The sequence below is a fragment of the Poecile atricapillus genome, chromosome 11 (assembly GCF_030490865.1).
Source record: "Poecile atricapillus isolate bPoeAtr1 chromosome 11, bPoeAtr1.hap1, whole genome shotgun sequence".
NCBI classification, from domain to species: Eukaryota; Metazoa; Chordata; class Aves; order Passeriformes; family Paridae; genus Poecile; species Poecile atricapillus.
In genome coordinates, this window is record NC_081259.1 from 17044164 (window position 1) to 17061010 (window position 16847).

Here is a 16847-nt window from a genome sequence, read left to right on the forward strand (position 1 = left end):
TAACCAACAAAGTTTACAGCAAAAAGCATCAGCTCAGACAACAAACCACCCTGAGTGCTCAGCTCCCTCCTATGCTGTGTCAGGCCTTGTGGCAAAATGTTCAAGCTCAACATCACTGATCGCTGCTGAATCCTTCGAGATCACTGACAAATTACAGCAACTGCTCTTAAGCCACTCTCAGTTCAGCAAGTTTGGTGTCCAGAACTTTCAAGCATCAGGGCCCTGAAATCTGCAGTGTCTGGAATGCTTACACATGGCAAACAGCCCAGAAAATTTATTTTCTTTCACAATTCCATGCAATTTCTGTTCCCTTCCCAATTCACCACCGTTCACAGAGAAGTTACCCACACAAGTGACCAGACACACAGTCCAGAATCACTGGCCAGAGCTCCTTTCTTTCTGAAGCAAGCAAAATGTATCACTACAAGACATTGTTTTAAAAATAAATGAGAAATGCAGCCTTTGTTCATTTATATATATTCATAATGTTAATTATTCCCCCCTTAATGCAAGGTCTTGCTGTGCAAACATAGCCAAATGTTCATTTGACTGTATTAGCAGCATTCTGTGTTATAGCATGTATTTGCAGGATCAGTATTTGCATACCTTTCCATGAAAATATTCTCAAATATAATTTATCCATAATTCAAAAAGTACACAATTTTCTGTGCTCTTTTACCTGAAGGGATGATATCTGTTCTATATATTTAAATGGAAAAGATTTTCACACACTTGGCTTCTTCTGCTCTATTGTACTTATTGGAAATGTACAGGAAAAACACAATCACACAAGTGGAAGGTTAGTTATGTAGAGTTCTAAAATATGAACACTTTGCTTTATTTGTTGTAAAAGCAAATAAATTGACTGTAAAGTATATTTTTTTCCCAAAATTTTTATCTGGGAAACAAAGCTAGGGTACATCACAGAGTTCTCAACTCCCATTACCTGACAAAAGCCTGAGCAATCCAGATGATGGAATCATTACACTAACAAGAAACTGAGGCATTATAAGAAATAATGCATTCCTCAACAGCATCATCATTTCAATCTGGAATTCCAGCAGCTTATTTTTTATTGCTCTTCTCAGTCTATTACACTGAATGGGAAAGGCCAGATCACAAGATGTGGAAATTCTGAACAAGCAGCAAATTGAGGAAAAGAAAGCATGTGAGTAACAGGCAGACGAATACATTAACTTGATTTTATTCCTTTAGCTCTGTGTGTAATGTTCTCCTGATAGACTAAATCACATTTGTTTTTAACACGGGCTGGATTAGAGGGGGAGGAAGAGGGGTTGGGTTGTTTGGGTTTTTTTCGTTTACCATCTTGAATTAATTTGCAATCCTACATATACCTTAGTTAGCTGAAGGATGCTTTTAAAGGCCTTAGAGAACTACCATGTTGGACAGAAGAAAATTAATTTCAGCTGCAAAAACCTTATTCCTCGGTGAATGACATGGCCACAAAATGCCAGTTGGTCCTGCAATATCCCCTAAGATTTTCATTAACTCCTTCCTTACTATAAAATACATCTACAACATAAGAGCATTTTTATGGACAATCACTTGGCTGCTTTAGGGCATCACAACACAAAATGATCTTTTTCTGCTAATTGCAGAAATTAATTTGACTTAACTGCTACTGTTTCTCAATCCCCAAAAGGGAAACAAGAAGAAAGTTCCAATCTATGCAGGTTCTCTCCTAGAGACTACCAGAAAAAAATTAACACAAAATATGGGCAGAGTAGTAACATCACAGACCAAAAGATACCAATGAAAGTATGAAAAAGAAACCCCCCATGTCTTACATTTGTTTATCAGTGTTGAGTATGATTTGTGTCTGTGTGATTGCAGAAGACACCCAAGGCTGCTGCCAAAGTTCTGTCTGACAGACTATTTATCATACAACTGGCAGATAGCATTTCACACTGTAACCCTCACAGATCTGGTGTTTCTCAATAAAAGCCCTCCTATACAAAAAGCACCCTCAACACAAAATTCTTCTGAAGATTTCCTTGTAAAATCACAAACACCCTCAAACTATTGAAAAGCAAAGCTTAAACCAAGTCTGCAGTTTTAATGTCCGTAACACAAACACTTGGCTATAAAGGCAGATTCATTGAAAGCAGTAAAATCTTTTACAGCTATACAGAAGCAGTTTTTATATGTGATTGCATGCAACTGATTACACTGCTTTTATCTAAGCAAATATCATTAAAATTATTATTGTATTAGTTTTCTAGGTAAATAAATTTCTTATTCTCCAGTAGAGCATGTTAACTGTGTTTTGACACTTATACTCATCAAAACTGAATGCTGAAGAGCTTGATACAATCATACTCCACAGTCCCAGCAGGTATTATGACTGCTCAAATCTCCACTGCTGAGTAAGTGTGTAAGAGGTATTTTCCAGTATTCAATAGGAAATCTACTGTTTAACACTTAATGGATCATGTTCTAAGACTAAGAATGCTGCTCAGAAAGTACACAGTTCAGTGAAAAGTTGCATTCTGTGCAGAAGAACGTTCCTTGAAGGACACAAATCTGCCTTAATAGAATTCAAAAGTAATGGTTACTCAGAATAATTTATTTTTTCTTTACTGAGTCAAAATGGTTTCCCTGTTTGTTTGGGTTTTTGGGTTTTTTTTAGGCATGACAATAGAGGAAAGATATGTTAAATAGTCAAAACATTTACCTCTCGTCCTACGAAAATCTGAGTCCTTGAACGGAATGCGATAAGCAGCGTCTGCTACTACGAGGAAAAAATTCTCCCTCCTCTTCCTTCCTCCCAAAGCAGCCTAGACGCAGAATCCTGCCACGCATCATCTTTTCAAAATAAATACTCCAAAACTGAAAGCCGACCACTCCTTCCAAACTTCCAAAACCCCAACCCATCAGATTTCTGTGGAAATCTTTTTTCTGCCCAGACGATTCCAGAGGACCCGCTCAGCCCGTGCTCAGTAGAAGCATTTCCTCCCCCAGAGAGGAGCACTGTAAACACGAAATCGTAAAGGAAAAAGACGCAACTTACAGACACCCCGGTACTGCTGACCTCCGCGGCGTTTGCGAAACAGAACCTTCCTTCCTACACAAGCCCCCAGGGACGGAGGAGCCCCGCTGGCCAGGCCGGTACCGCGGGCGGAGTGCGAGGACAGCACCGGGGATGGGGACGGGGATGGGGCCCGGACAGGAGCGGGGATGGGGATGGGGATGGGGATGAGGATGGGGTCCCGCCCGGCCCGGGCCTACCTTGAGAACGGTGACGGCGCCCCCGGGGCCATGCACCTCGAAGGCGGCGGGCTCGTCCCCCGCGGCGGCCGCGCCGGCCTCGGGCTGGTGGTAGCTGAAGCAGGCGGAGGCGATGTCCAGGTGCCCGAGGGGCAGCGGCTCCTGCGGCCCCTTGAAGTAGTAGAGGTAGCAGCGGCGGGGATCAAACACAAACCAGCGGCTGCGGAAGCCGCGCAGGGGCCCCTTGCCCGACAGCTTCTGCAGGTACCCGCAGAGCTTGGGAGCGCCGGGGCCGGCCTGCTCCCCGGCCGGACCCTCCTCCCCCTCCGAGCCCGCCGCCGGCATCGCCTCGCCCGCCGCGGACGCAGCCCCGCACGGGGAGCGGGAGCGGGGGCGGCTCGGCCCGCGCCCGCCGCCTCTCGGGACTTGTAGTGCGAGCCCGCCCTGCGTGCCCGGGCAGCGCCGGCACCGCGCCCGCCCAGCGCGGCCCCTCAGCGCGGCTCTGCCGCCGCCGCCGCCGCCGCTGGGAGCCCCGGCCCGCCTCGGGCGCGGCCCTGCCCCAGGAAATCGGCCTCTGCTGACGTGGGAAGGCCCTGCCTCGCTCCGCACGTACCGTCCCGTGCTCTCGTGCTGCTGGGCTCCAGAACTTTTCTGACCGAATCAAATAGAGTTTTCCAAATCACACCTTGGCCTATGATCAAATTAAAACCCTTCTCTTGTTTCCCATTCCGAGCCGTAGTCCCCTGCCCAGCATCGCAGCAGCGGCCGAAGGAGTGGGAAAAATATATGGAAAATGCAGGCGCATCAGTGGGTAAAAAGCTGTATTTTACAGGGATTAGGCTTGGGAATGACTACAGACCAAACTCAATTTTTTTGCGCTGAAACGTCTAGCACGTTTTGGGCTCTAGGGAACTTCTGGTGTTAAGGAATTTCTAAAATAGGAAACTTGACTGTGAAGACATCAGGCTACCACAGGGAGGCATTCGTAACTTCATTTCTCCGTGTAACATATTTGGAACATAGTATATGCGTGTTTCCTTTAAACGTGCCTAATGCTCTGGTACTAATATAGAAAACAGTCTGATGTGGTAAATTCATCCAAAAATGGGAGGAGACTGTTCTATGTTAAATATCATACAGCCTTTCATTTTCACCCTTAAATACAGCCAGGAAGGTTTGTTGTCAAAATTATTGTTGAAGCTGATATGTGCTATGGTGTTTTTGTTAATATAATGTTATTTATGAAATAGCATCTGACTGAATTTTGACAGTTTGGAAGTTCCAGTTACCCAGAAATCCTAGATTCTCCAGAGCTTCTCTGTCCTCATTTCTAAATGCCTTAATGAATTTCTCATTAAAAAGTAACTGTCTTATCAGCCAGAAAATGCTTTCATTCTCTGGTAAAGTGTATAAAGGATATAAAGCACCTGAATATTTGGTATGGTTGTCCACAGGTTCTACTTGGATGTTGGCATGAGGAACTGCAGCATGCTTCAAGTCCTCCCCTGTGGCTGTCGCCTCTGGACACGGAATGTGCCAAGTGAGGAGATAGCCAGTGTTCTGCCAGCAGGAAATCATAAGTGATTTGTTATAGAAAATGAGGTGTGGAAGTTACCTCCCCTGTCAACTCACATGACATAAGTGGGATCCTCTGAAAGATTACACATTGCAAATTAAGGCTACATATTTTTCTTTTAGGAAATGTGGACAGTAAGAAGGGTTGATCCTGCTTTAATAACAGGTCAATAATGTTCCTTCCATATGTACTGCTTAGTCTCTTCTTCCCCAAATGCTAAGTATTCATTATGCTCTTTGTTGGCAAGTGTCATTTGCCGGAGCATGACTTACACAGGGGATACACTGATTCTCTTTAGAAGCTGCTGCTTTCTTATCTCAGTAATTCAGACAAGTTGAAGTGACCCAGCACTTATCCTTGATCTGTTACATTCATCAGTGTAGTAAAGTGTGGCCTTGTTCTCTGTGTGCTGAGCACCCATGACTCCTGCTGGCTATCAGTGATTATGTCCTGCAGCAAATCAAAGAATCGCAGGATCCCAAATCCTCAAAACTTTTGCTTTCAGTACTTCTCTTTTTTAATTTTCTGTTTAGCTTCCTTACTACACTCATAGCAGGAGAATCCCCTGATTTCACAGCTGATTTGTGTAAGCTTGTTGGGAAATAAGTTCCTTATTTTATTTATTCCCTTTTTTTCACAGAGATCCAGATGTGGACTGGCAAATAACAGCAACTTATCTCTAAGTTGTTTTGGTGAATATAAATGAAAACATGACTTTTACCTGCTTTTTCCTTCCATGTTTTCATGTCCAGGATGCAGAGATGACATTCTGTTGCTAAAAAAGTCTAGAAAACAAATAAAAATAGCGTATCACAAGACAAGATTTGCCTCCTGCCCAGAGGCCAGAGTCAGTGAAGCTTTTGGTGTGCACATAATTCCTAAGCATAATGCAACAGGCAAGCCAATGTTACACAGTGAGACAGTCGTTATACTCCCAAAGGACTACAAGGCTTGTCAAACACGAAAGTAATTGAAATTCCCTTTTATTCTGGTGTGGTTTTCTCTCCTAAAAGTTAACTAGTATTTTTGTTATAGCACTTTTGGCTGACAAGACAAATAACTCTGCATAAAAAATAAAAATGTGTTTACTCTCAAAAAGTAGTTGGAGTATTCCAGAACCACATGGAGCTAATTCTATTCTCTTCATTTGCTTTCACTTACCATGTGCATTGAAAGAAGCATTAGGCCAAAATTTCATTCTCAGTGGTACTAGCATTTGAATATAATTTTTTTTTGTTTAAACAAATTCTTTTTAGCAGCTCATTATGCTCATAGATAAAAGTTGCAAACCAGACAAATTGTAAATCCCTGCTATGCATCACAGAGAATTATAAATCACAGCTGACAAAAACCCCCCCAAACTTCTATTGTAAGCTAAGAAAAATCATTAAAGAAAGGATATAATTTTTTTCATAAGTTCAAAAAAGAAAAAACAGAAAATACAGGCATCCAGTAATATTACTCCAGTGTCACCATTATCAGAAACATAAAAGAGGGATAGTCTTAAATATAAAGGAAATCCCATTCACAAAAATGATATCACCTGTGAATCTTGATTTAAAATTATTGTCGGGATTGTCTTTTCCTCCTACTGCTATAATGGCCTTCTAAGATAAAAAAGTTGAGAAATTGGTCTCAGCAGTTTTGGAGGTGATTGAAGGTCCTGCTTGGGGGCAGAATAAATCATTAAACATCCAGGGAAATGCCCCTGACTTTCTTTCCTTTGGCATACCCTTCATTTCCCCCCTTTTTAGTGAAATATAAAAAAAATTAAAGGCCACAAAGAATCACATTTGTAGATTATTGAATCAGACATCAATTAAATAATTCCACCTGCTTTATATCTTAGCTAAACAGGATAAGAAGAGGTAGAAGGTTTTGTAGGGTTCCAAATTCAGGTCACTGACTCAAGCTTCCTGTGTTTCATCAGAATTCATAATGAAGCCATAAAATAGATAGCCTTCGAGAAATAATGGGTTAAAACATAGAATATGAAGGGAACATCTGGAAGTAATAAAAACAACGACAGGAGGGAAAGAGAAGGATAAAAAAATCACCGGACTAAGCGTAATTTAAGCCGAAGCTAAAGCATGCCTAATGTCAATATGATAAGTTGGCCCTAGGAGGTTGGGAACTCGGCCAACTACACCGGGAAAGGACCAAATTTGGAAAGAAGTTCAAAAGTTTAAGGAGGAAGACTCCTCGGAGACCCTCGCCCATGATGAAGGCCGACCGGAACGACCCCCGAAAAGATCCTCAAAATAGAAGTTTCCGCCCACGCCCCGCCTACGGCACGCCCCATATGAATATGCATTGATATGATGTAATTCCAAACCTAAACTGTATAAAAGGCATGCTTTTGTTGTAAGACTTTGGAAAACTCCCTTTAGAGATTTCCCCAACGTGCACGTTGCTAATAAAATACCTCCTGTCTATCTGACTTAAACTGCGTCTCTTAGACAGTTATTTATCGCCTTTTGGGGCAAAATTCGGCATCAGTTCTGGCGACCCAGGTGGGACGAAACAGGAGACTCAGACTTTGAGGGGTTCCCTCCGAAGAGCCGGTCCGGGGCCGGGACCCTCTGGGGCCCCTGACGGATTTTTGTCAGAAGAGACTCCCCTCCCGGACCAGCGCTCTTCGGCAGAGGAAGGATTCCCTGCATCTCCTGCTCCAATTAAGAGGTATTTTTAATTGTTTATTGGTTTTGGTTTAAAGCGCTTTATTGGGACACGGGGGTCAGACGTGACCACCGAAGGGTAAACCAGGGGACGCCCTGGTAAAAATCCCTAATTGGTACCATTTGTGTTCGATATCTCGGACATCATAGGTTTTGGTACTATTGGTGTTTGTCTCTAATTGGTACCATTTGTGTTCGATATCTCGGACATCATAGGTTTTGGTACTATTGGTGTTTGTCCCTAATTGGTACCATTTGTGTTCGATATCTCGGACATCATAGGTTTTGGTACTATTGGTGTTTGTCCCTAATTGGTACCATTTGTGTTCGATATCTCGGACATCATAGGTTTTGGTACTATTGGTGTTTGTCTCTAATTGGTACCATTTGTGTTCGATATCTCGGACATCATAGGTTTTGGTACTATTGGTGTTTGTCTCTAATTGGTACCATTTGTGTTCGATATCTCGGACATCATAGGTTTTGGTACTATTGGTGTTTGTCCCTAATTGGTACCATTTGTGTTCGATATCTCGGACATCATAGGTTTTGGTACTATTGGTGTTTGTCCCTAATTGGTACCATTTGTGTTTGATATCTCGGACATCATAGGTTTTGGTACCATTGGTGTTTGTATGTGTTTTGTGTGTTCGTTTTATGTGTTTGTTGCAAAGTTTTATAGGAGACATCTTGTCACTCTTTATGTAATAGATTGAAACGCGCATTGTGCTGTCTACGTGCCTTGAATTTGGGAAGCCGGTACTTCACAGTTTGAGGGCGACTTTTTTTATGACCAAACCTGGTAAAACAATTTTATTTTATAAGTGTGTGTTGTATGTGAGGGTGAGTGAGACGCAGCGTAGCTGCGAAGCGAGAGGGAGTCCTGCTCCGCATTTCCTGTTCTTCGCGAGAAGCCAGGTCGGAAACGGACGAAGCGATTGAGATTGTGTGCATGAAGTGTTAAAATATATCAGCATATCGTGGTTGCGAGAGAGGGACTGTTTCGGTTAACAGAAAACGCAGATACAGGGGATAGTCATGGGAGGTCAACAGAGTAAGGACGTAAATATGAAAACCCCCTTAGGGTGCATCCTAAAGCATTGGAAGGACCTGGGAGGGAGTCCGGGGTTGGAAGGAGGGCAGCCCATTAAAATCAGGGATTGACGAAAGGAAAAAACAACCCTCAGGGACTAGATAGTCCACAGGGGTCAGGGAGCTACATGAATGCTGACAGCCCACCCACACTGGAGGTTGAGGGGGAGGAAGGCAGTGGGTCAGAAGCAGAGAGCCGAAGGGAGGCACGTAGCATACCCGAGCTCAGTCCATATGGAGATAGCAACACCTCCAGAAATGGAGGCGTCTGTAGAATGGAAACCAGTGCACCAAGGACTGGGGATAAAAGCAATTCACCGGGAGGCGACGTCCCTAAATTGAGATACAGCAAGAAGAATGATAATGAGACATGCGAAAGGGAGGCAGAGAGTAACTCACAGAAACTGAACATAGTAATTCAGATAGAGGATAAGAGAAGTGGAGGGGGAGCAGAGGATGAGAGGAACCGCAGCCCGGGACAGGATAAGAGCTGGCAGATACAAAAGAGGCGACAGACGCAGGATGAGAATCGGATGGATTGTGTGATAGAGATAGGAGAGGAAAATGAAGAGCAGGAAGGGGGAAAGAAGAAAGAGAAGAGAAAGAATAGGGAAGGCATTGAGGCACAGGAAGAAGATCCCGGGGAGGGAACCATTCACTCGTATTACACCAGATCTGTGGCACGGGGGGAAGCAAAGCAAGGGGAGAAAGGGAATCACACGATAGCTCCTCTCCGACAAGTTATGCCAATAGTAGGGGAAAAGACTAGAGTAAAGGTGCCATTCTCGACGAGTGATTTGAACAATTGGAGGGATGAGGCAAGGAACTTCAGGAGGAATCCAGAGGGAGTAGCAAAGAGGTTTGAACTAATGGCAAAGAACTTAGATATTGATTGGGAGGATATAGAAGTGATGTTGTCAGAGTTGACAGATACGGAAAGGGAACTCGTATTGGAAACGGGGAGGCGACATGCCCAACTATTATCGGGGAGACTAGAAGACAATTTTCCCAGCAGTAAACCAGAGTGGGACCCGGGCAACGCGGAACACTATCAACGGCTAGTGCAGTATAGAGCTAGGGGAGGGTAAAAAGGAATTAGACTTTTTGATTGATACGGGAGCAACCTTTTCGGTTTTAAATCAAGAATTTGTACCTAAAAGTGATGAATTTGTGCAAGTTGTGGGAGCAACAGGCCAACCAGAAAAGGCTTACTTTTTGAAACCCATTAAATACAAAATTGGGAAGCAAATGGGAATTCATCAGTTCCTGTATTTACCAAATTCACCAAAACCCCTACTAGGGAGAGACTTATTGGAGAACTTGGGGGCCGTAATAAAGTTTAACAAAGACCAGTTGGAGTTTCAAGTAAATGAAGAACAACTGATTACAGCTCTAAGCCTAACGATCAGTTGTGTAGAGCCTAAACCTGAAAGCCACAATTTCGAGCAAATCCTGAGCAAGACGTACCCATTGGTGTGGGCTACTGATATACCTGGAAAATCAAAACAAGCAGCACCGATTGTCGTTGAACTTAAAGCTGGGACAAAACCGGTGAGAAAGAAACAGTACCCTCTGAGGATAGAAGATAGGAAAGGGATTGAGCCCACAATCAGGAGGTTTATGGAACTGGGGTTATTGGTAGAATGCGAATCAGATTTTAATACACCAATCCTGCCAGTCAAGAAACCTAATGGAACCTATAGGTTAGTCCAGGATCTGAGAGCAGTAAATGAAATAACTAAGGCATTGCATCCGGTAGTTGCTAACCCATACACGCTTTTGACCAGACTGAAGGAGAATTTGGCCTGGTTCACCGTATTAGATTTAAAAGACGCGTTCTTTTGCCTCCCCTTAGCTCTCGAGAGTCAAAAGATTTTTGCCTTTGAGTGGGAATCTGTAGATAGTGGAAGAAAGACCCAACTCACCTGGACAGTGTTGCCCCAAGGGTGGTGCAATTCCCCTACGATTTTTGGGAATCAGTTAGCCAAGGAACTAGAACAGTGGGAAAGGCCGCTGGGAGATGGCACCCTTCTGCAGTACGTAGACGACCTCCTAATAGCAACAGTGACAGAGGAAGAATGCATTGAATGGACTATTTCCTTGCTGAATTTCCTGGGTTTAAGTGGATATCGAGTCTCTCGACAGAAAGCACAGCTGGTACAGACACAAGTGGTGTACCTGGGATACGAAGTCTCCAGAGGACAGCGATCCCTGGGAGCAGCTAGGAAAGAGGCCATCTGCCAGATGCCCAAACCAGAGACGGTGAGAGATCTGCGCGCCTTTTTGGGGATGACAGGTTGGTGTCGGTTATGGATCTACCAGTACGGGATACTCGCTAAACCACTGTATGATTTGTTGAAGGAGGCTAAGAGCATCCTAGTTTGGACTCCCGAGGCAGAAGAAGCCTTCAAGAAGCTGAAGATGGAACTAATGAGAGCACCAGCCTTAGGTCTCCCAGATGTATCAAAACCATTCTGGCTGTTCTCCCACGAACGACAAGGGATGGCCTTAGGAGTCCTAGCACAGCAGCTGGGACCACACAAGAGAGCTGTGGCCTACTTCTCTAAGCGATTGGATGAAGTAAGCAAAGGATGGCCAGGCTGTCTGAGGGCAGTGGCCGCAGTGATAATTAACATAGAAGAGGCCAGGAAGCTCACGCTGGGCCAAAAGGTGACTGTACTAGTATCCCACACCGTGTCAGCTGTGCTGGAACAGAAAGGCAACCATTGGTTGTCGCCTTCCAGATTCCTAAAATACCAGGCCGTTCTGGCTGAATCAGATGACGTAACCATTCAGGTAACTAACATTGTGAACCCAGCTTCATTTCTAGAAGGAAGAGCCCCGGCAGAACCCATCGAACACGACTGCCTGGAAACAATTGAAGCTGTCTATTCCAGTCGCCCGGACCTCAAAGAAGAGCCGTTCGAAGATGCGGACAACTGGTTCTCAGATGGCAGCAGCTTCGTGAAGCAAGGAGTAAGAATGGCTGGTTATGCAGTCACTACTACAGAAAAGGTAATTGAGTCGAACCCCTTACCCACAGGAACTTCAGCCCAGAAGGCAGAACTGATAGCTCTGACTCGAGCTCTGGAATTGGCAGAGAATATGCAAATCAATATATGGACAGACTCTAAATATGCCTTTTCTGTTGTACATGCTCATGGGGCCATCTGGAAAGAAAGAGGACTGTTGACTACACAAGGAAAAACAGTCAAACATGCAGAGGAGGTTCTGCGATTGCTAGAGGCGGTCCAACTCCCAGCTCAAGTGGCCATGCTGCATTGTAAGGGACATCTGAAAGGCAATACAATTCCAGAAATAGGAAATAGAAAGGCAGATACAGAGGCCAAATTGGCTGCCACAAAGTCTAGGGAAGTGGGAATAACGGCCCTAATACCAGGAGACCTGGATATCAGTATCAAGCCAGATTACCAGGAATCAGACCATAAATGGATTCAAAGAAATAAGGGCAAAATATTAGAAAATGGTTGGGGTCAATTGGAAACAGGACAGTTAGTAGTACCAGGAAATGTGATGTGGCAGTTTGTAAAAGCAGAACATGAGAAGGCCCATTGGGGTTTGGATTCGCTTTACCAATATTTGCAAACCAGGATAGCAGGACCGAAATTATTTACTACTATAAAGCACGTAACATCCCAGTGCGAACGGTGCCTGAGAAATAACCCGAATACGGGAACCAAGATACACCAAGGAGCCATAAGTCGAGGTAAATTCCCAGGTGAAGTATGGCAAATTGATTTTTTCTGAGCTCCCAAGAAAAGGGGGGTTTCGATATTTGTTGGTATTAACTGATACATTTTCTGGGTGGCCTGAAGCATTCCCTTGCAAGACAAACAAGGAAAGAGAAGTGACCAAAATACTGTTGAATGAAATCATTCCGCGGTTTAGGGTACCGAAGAGTATTTCCTCAGATAGGGGTACACACTTCTGTGCGAAAGTGGTGAGAGCAATAAGCAAAGCATTACAAATCAAATGGCAATTACATACACCTTATCATCCACAGGCCAGTGGACAAGTAGAAAAAATGAATCATCTTATTAAGCAGCAAATTGCCAAAATATGCCAAGAGACTAATTTGCAATGGTATCAAGCCTTGCCTATTGCTCTGCTGAGGCTGAGAGTCAAACCAAGGTCAAAAGAGAAGCTAAGCCCATTCGAAATCCTGTATGGTAGACCTTATGCTATGCAAGTTGTAAACGGGGATGCCATAGGCCAAATCGGTAACCAGTACATTTATGATTATGTAATTACAGTGGGGAAACAATTGGATAAGAATGCTACCGTGGTAATAGAGCACCAACCTAAACAACCTGATTGTAAATTGCATCCGTTTAATCCCGGTGATTGGGTGTATGTTAAGAATCTTTTAGGAAAACCCCTACAAGAGAAGTGGGAAGGACCTTTCCAAGTGCTGCTGACTACCTTCACCGCGGTCCGGATCAAGGAGCGACCTACGTGGATTCATTACTCGCGGGTCAAGAAAGCTCCAGAGAGTAAACAAGAGGAACGGACATCATGACCTTGACTTCACCTCAAGCCCTTTCAACCCTGATCATTGGACTCTCGATAAGTATAGTTCTTCCCCGAGACTCTGACCCGATAGATCCATGGTCTCACGCACATCAGTGTACCCACCCGGAATGGGGAGAGAAGGAACGTCAGGTATATTACCTCAAGAACTAAGGGAAACAATATTAAAGGACAATCATACTACACAATTCGAGAAGGACCACCAAGCCTGGTGGCAATTAGTAAATTTCACTTATGAACCTCAACAGGAACATATCGAAGCTTATGTCCTCACCATCAGTGCGGCAGAGGAAAGAGCTATTTTTCCTATCCTCACCCTAGGGACAATGCAACAAGATGTCATTGTCAAGCCAATAGATCACAATGTTTGGGCCAGTTATGATTATATCAAAAATAAGTGGCAATCGGTTAGCACAGAGGCATGTATTCCTAGAGGACAGCTAGGCTATGTTTGCGAAAACGCTGTAGTAGAGGCAGAAGATTTATGCTTAGATACTGAAAATAGAGTGTGCACCTTTGAAGTGCTTTTGCATAATAGAACACAGTCACAAGTTTACTATATAGGGAATGGGTGTGCTTGCGTACGGACAGCCTGTGACAATGTCACTATAGATAATTGCCAAGAGGAAACTAACAATACTAACTTTTGTGTATGCAACTTTACCAAAATAGTGGGTTGCGATTTTCATTATACTGTCCCAATAACTACTCAACAGCTAATTAACACAGATTTTAACCTGTATCGAGAAACACCAGAATTGCAAATAGGGATGGATGTCAAAATTCTCAAAGCAATGCTCGCACACCCTAAAGTAAAGGAATTGGTGCAAAGAGTGAATCAAACAACTACACGGATGGTATGGCAGGTAGAACATGATTCAGAAAGAATAAAGAATGTCCTCACCGAAGTAGAACAAGTAGGCCAGCATCATTGGTGGGATATCTTCACAGGATTTTCCCCAACAGCCACACAGGTTTTCAATTACCTGGTGCACCCAATGATATTGGTAGTTGGAGCCCTGTTGGTTTTAACTTTTACAAATATTTTTATGTGGTGGAAGTTAAGGATCATAATGAAAAGGACCCAAATGGTTTGGGCTATGGTACGAGCGCATCAGCGCTCTTAGGATTAGACATCAGCACTCTTAGGATCAGACCTTGACGAAAGAATTCGTAAGTCACAAGAAAAGGGGGGAATGAAGCCATAAAATAGATAGCCTTCGAGAAATAATGGGTTAAAACATAGAATATGAAGGGAACATCTGGAAGTAATAAAAACAACGACAGGAGGGAAAGAGAAGGATAAAAAAATCACCGGACTAAGCGTAATTTAAGCCGAAGCTAAAGCATGCCTAATGTCAATATGATAAGTTGGCCCTAGGAGGTTGGGAACTCGGCCAACTACACCGGGAAAGGACCAAATTTGGAAAGAAGTTCAAAAGTTTAAGGAGGAAGACTCCTCGGAGACCCTCGCCCATGATGAAGGCCGACCGGAACGACCCCCGAAAAGATCCTCAAAATAGAAGTTTCCGCCCACGCCCCGCCTACGGCACGCCCCATATGAATATGCATTGATATGATGTAATTCCAAACCTAAACTGTATAAAAGGCATGCTTTTGTTGTAAGACTTTGGAAAACTCCCTTTAGAGATTTCCCCAACGTGCACGTTGCTAATAAAATACCTCCTGTCTATCTGACTTAAACTGCGTCTCTTAGACAGTTATTTATCGCCTTTTGGGGCAAAATTCGGCATCAATAACCTCCTCAGTTTCATTTTACTAAATCAAGGTTTTTGCAAGGCTCTTCTCAGATAACAGGCTCAATTCTCCCTGCATTGTTATTCTCCAGAACACAACAGAGGAACTGCAGAAACACTGGGTGTTCTACCCCATCTCTGCTGAAGATACGAATAAGAGTGAATCTTCAAAGGGCACACTGATATTTTCAAACTGATATAACAAATCTGCAGGTTTCTTCCCAGAAGGAGTTTGGTCAAAATATGAAGATATTGTTTAAAGTATATCCTCTGGCTTTACCAGAACTTGTTCTGTCAAATGCTTACTCATAATGCCAAGGGCAGTGGCATTAGTGGGAAGTCTGCAGCCTCTTTTGTATACACAATGTCCTCATTTCAAGCAAGCAAATAAGAGGTAATGTTAGCTGAGTTCTGTACAATTTACAGGAAATAAAAATAGAGTGAGAACTCTGATGCCTTTGTTCTTTATGAGAACTCCAGTGTTCTTTGTTTAGTGTAGTAAAGCCTAGACTTTCAAACAAAATTTGTCAGATACAGATGAAATTTCAAAGAACTTTTTTTTGCATTTTCCAGTACTCTCAGATTAGCTATTCCTGCTTTAATGAGCTCTTCAAAATAAAAGGGACATACTAGAGATAATTACAGTTCCTCTACAGTTCCTTATCTGTCATACAAAGTTTTAATGTTTTCTTCCATTTTACATACTGTCTCATAAAGAATGAGACAGTAAAAGTACTTGCAGTAAATCTGTTTTCAATCTCTGTCTGCATATTAGTATTTCTTCAGAAACAGAATAATTTATTATCTGCAGGTTTTGATTTTTTGTTTATGCATTCCATGCTTGAAAAAAGCAAAATATTATTTAAGGACCTCTTCTGAATCCTGCCTACTGAGGTGAGTAGGAGTCCTGTGGAGATCTGGCACCCAAGGATATCTGCCTACTACAGAATTATCACAGTGACAAAAAAACCTCCTCTAAGCCAATCAGGCTGAGTGTATGGCATTAATAACCCACTGTTTAACTTGGTGAGTTTCTTGGAATGAAAATACATCAAAACACATTAACATCTCTGGACATCAATTATTCCCTCTGCTTTTTCAGTTAGAGATAACTGGAAAATTAGCTGAGAATTAGTCACATGGGAATAAGTCATTCCACTAGGAATATTTGCAAGCAAATTCTGCAGAAAGCTAAATTTTAAAGACTTGTAGTAAGAGGGATTTGTGAATGCAAATTCTAATGCAACTATCATTACGAGGATGTATGAAATTACTATAGGGAATTTTTCTATACTTCCTTATCATATTTGGTTCTAACATTAGAAGAACGATAGTCATTAAAATGGCCATAAAAGAGATTAAACATTTTAAACATATGAAAGGCCTCACTGAATTTCCTGGAATTGAATTTATTTCTGTAAATATACACATCAATTAACCTATTTGTTTAGGCAGAACAGTAACAGTCTTTCAGTTTCAAACTTCTTCTAGAGGGAATTCTTTCTGAATCTACAGCTTTTTGTATGCAGAACTTTTTATCTGTACAAAGGAAAAAAAAATATCATTTTCAGAAAACCCAAAATACCAAATTGATTGAAATACCAGTATTCTTTTTCCTCTCAGGGCCTACTAGTCCACAATGACAGCAGTGACAGCACCAAACCAGACAAATTTGAAGAAGAGTTTGGACCACACTCTGAAGCTCCTAGAGTGACTCTTGGCATATCCTGTGCAGGGCCAGGAGCTGGACTAAATGGTCCTGAGGGGTCTGTTCAGCCCCTTCTGTGATTCTCTGATTCTATAAGCAGATACCTAAGTAGGAGATTGTTTCATTTCAGCTGGGATGGGGGAAAATCTGGTTAATATCAATTTATTTCTAAGTGCCATTGAAGTTACTCTGAATATTAGATTGCTAATAAAAAGTTATTAATGATCAGCATGAATTCAATATCTGTGAAGTGCTGC

At 42.8% G+C, this 16847-nt stretch overlaps 1 protein-coding gene across 2 annotated transcripts in view; it reads right to left on the reverse strand.

Annotated features, from left to right (window-relative positions):
- The window catches only part of TBC1D2B (TBC1 domain family member 2B), a 31789-nt gene extending 28011 nt beyond the window's left edge, over positions 1 to 3778 (reverse strand). The window contains exon 1 of one of the 2 annotated variants that reach the window (XM_058846854.1): positions 3250 to 3778. In XM_058846854.1, coding sequence (XP_058702837.1) covers positions 3250 to 3573 — 324 coding nt within the window. In that variant the 5' untranslated portion in view covers positions 3574 to 3778. Of the gene's footprint in view, positions 1 to 2695; positions 3184 to 3249 lie in introns of those variants that run through there. The other variant, XM_058846855.1, reaches the window with a different exon arrangement.
- Between the last annotated feature and the right edge of the window lie 13069 nt (positions 3779 to 16847).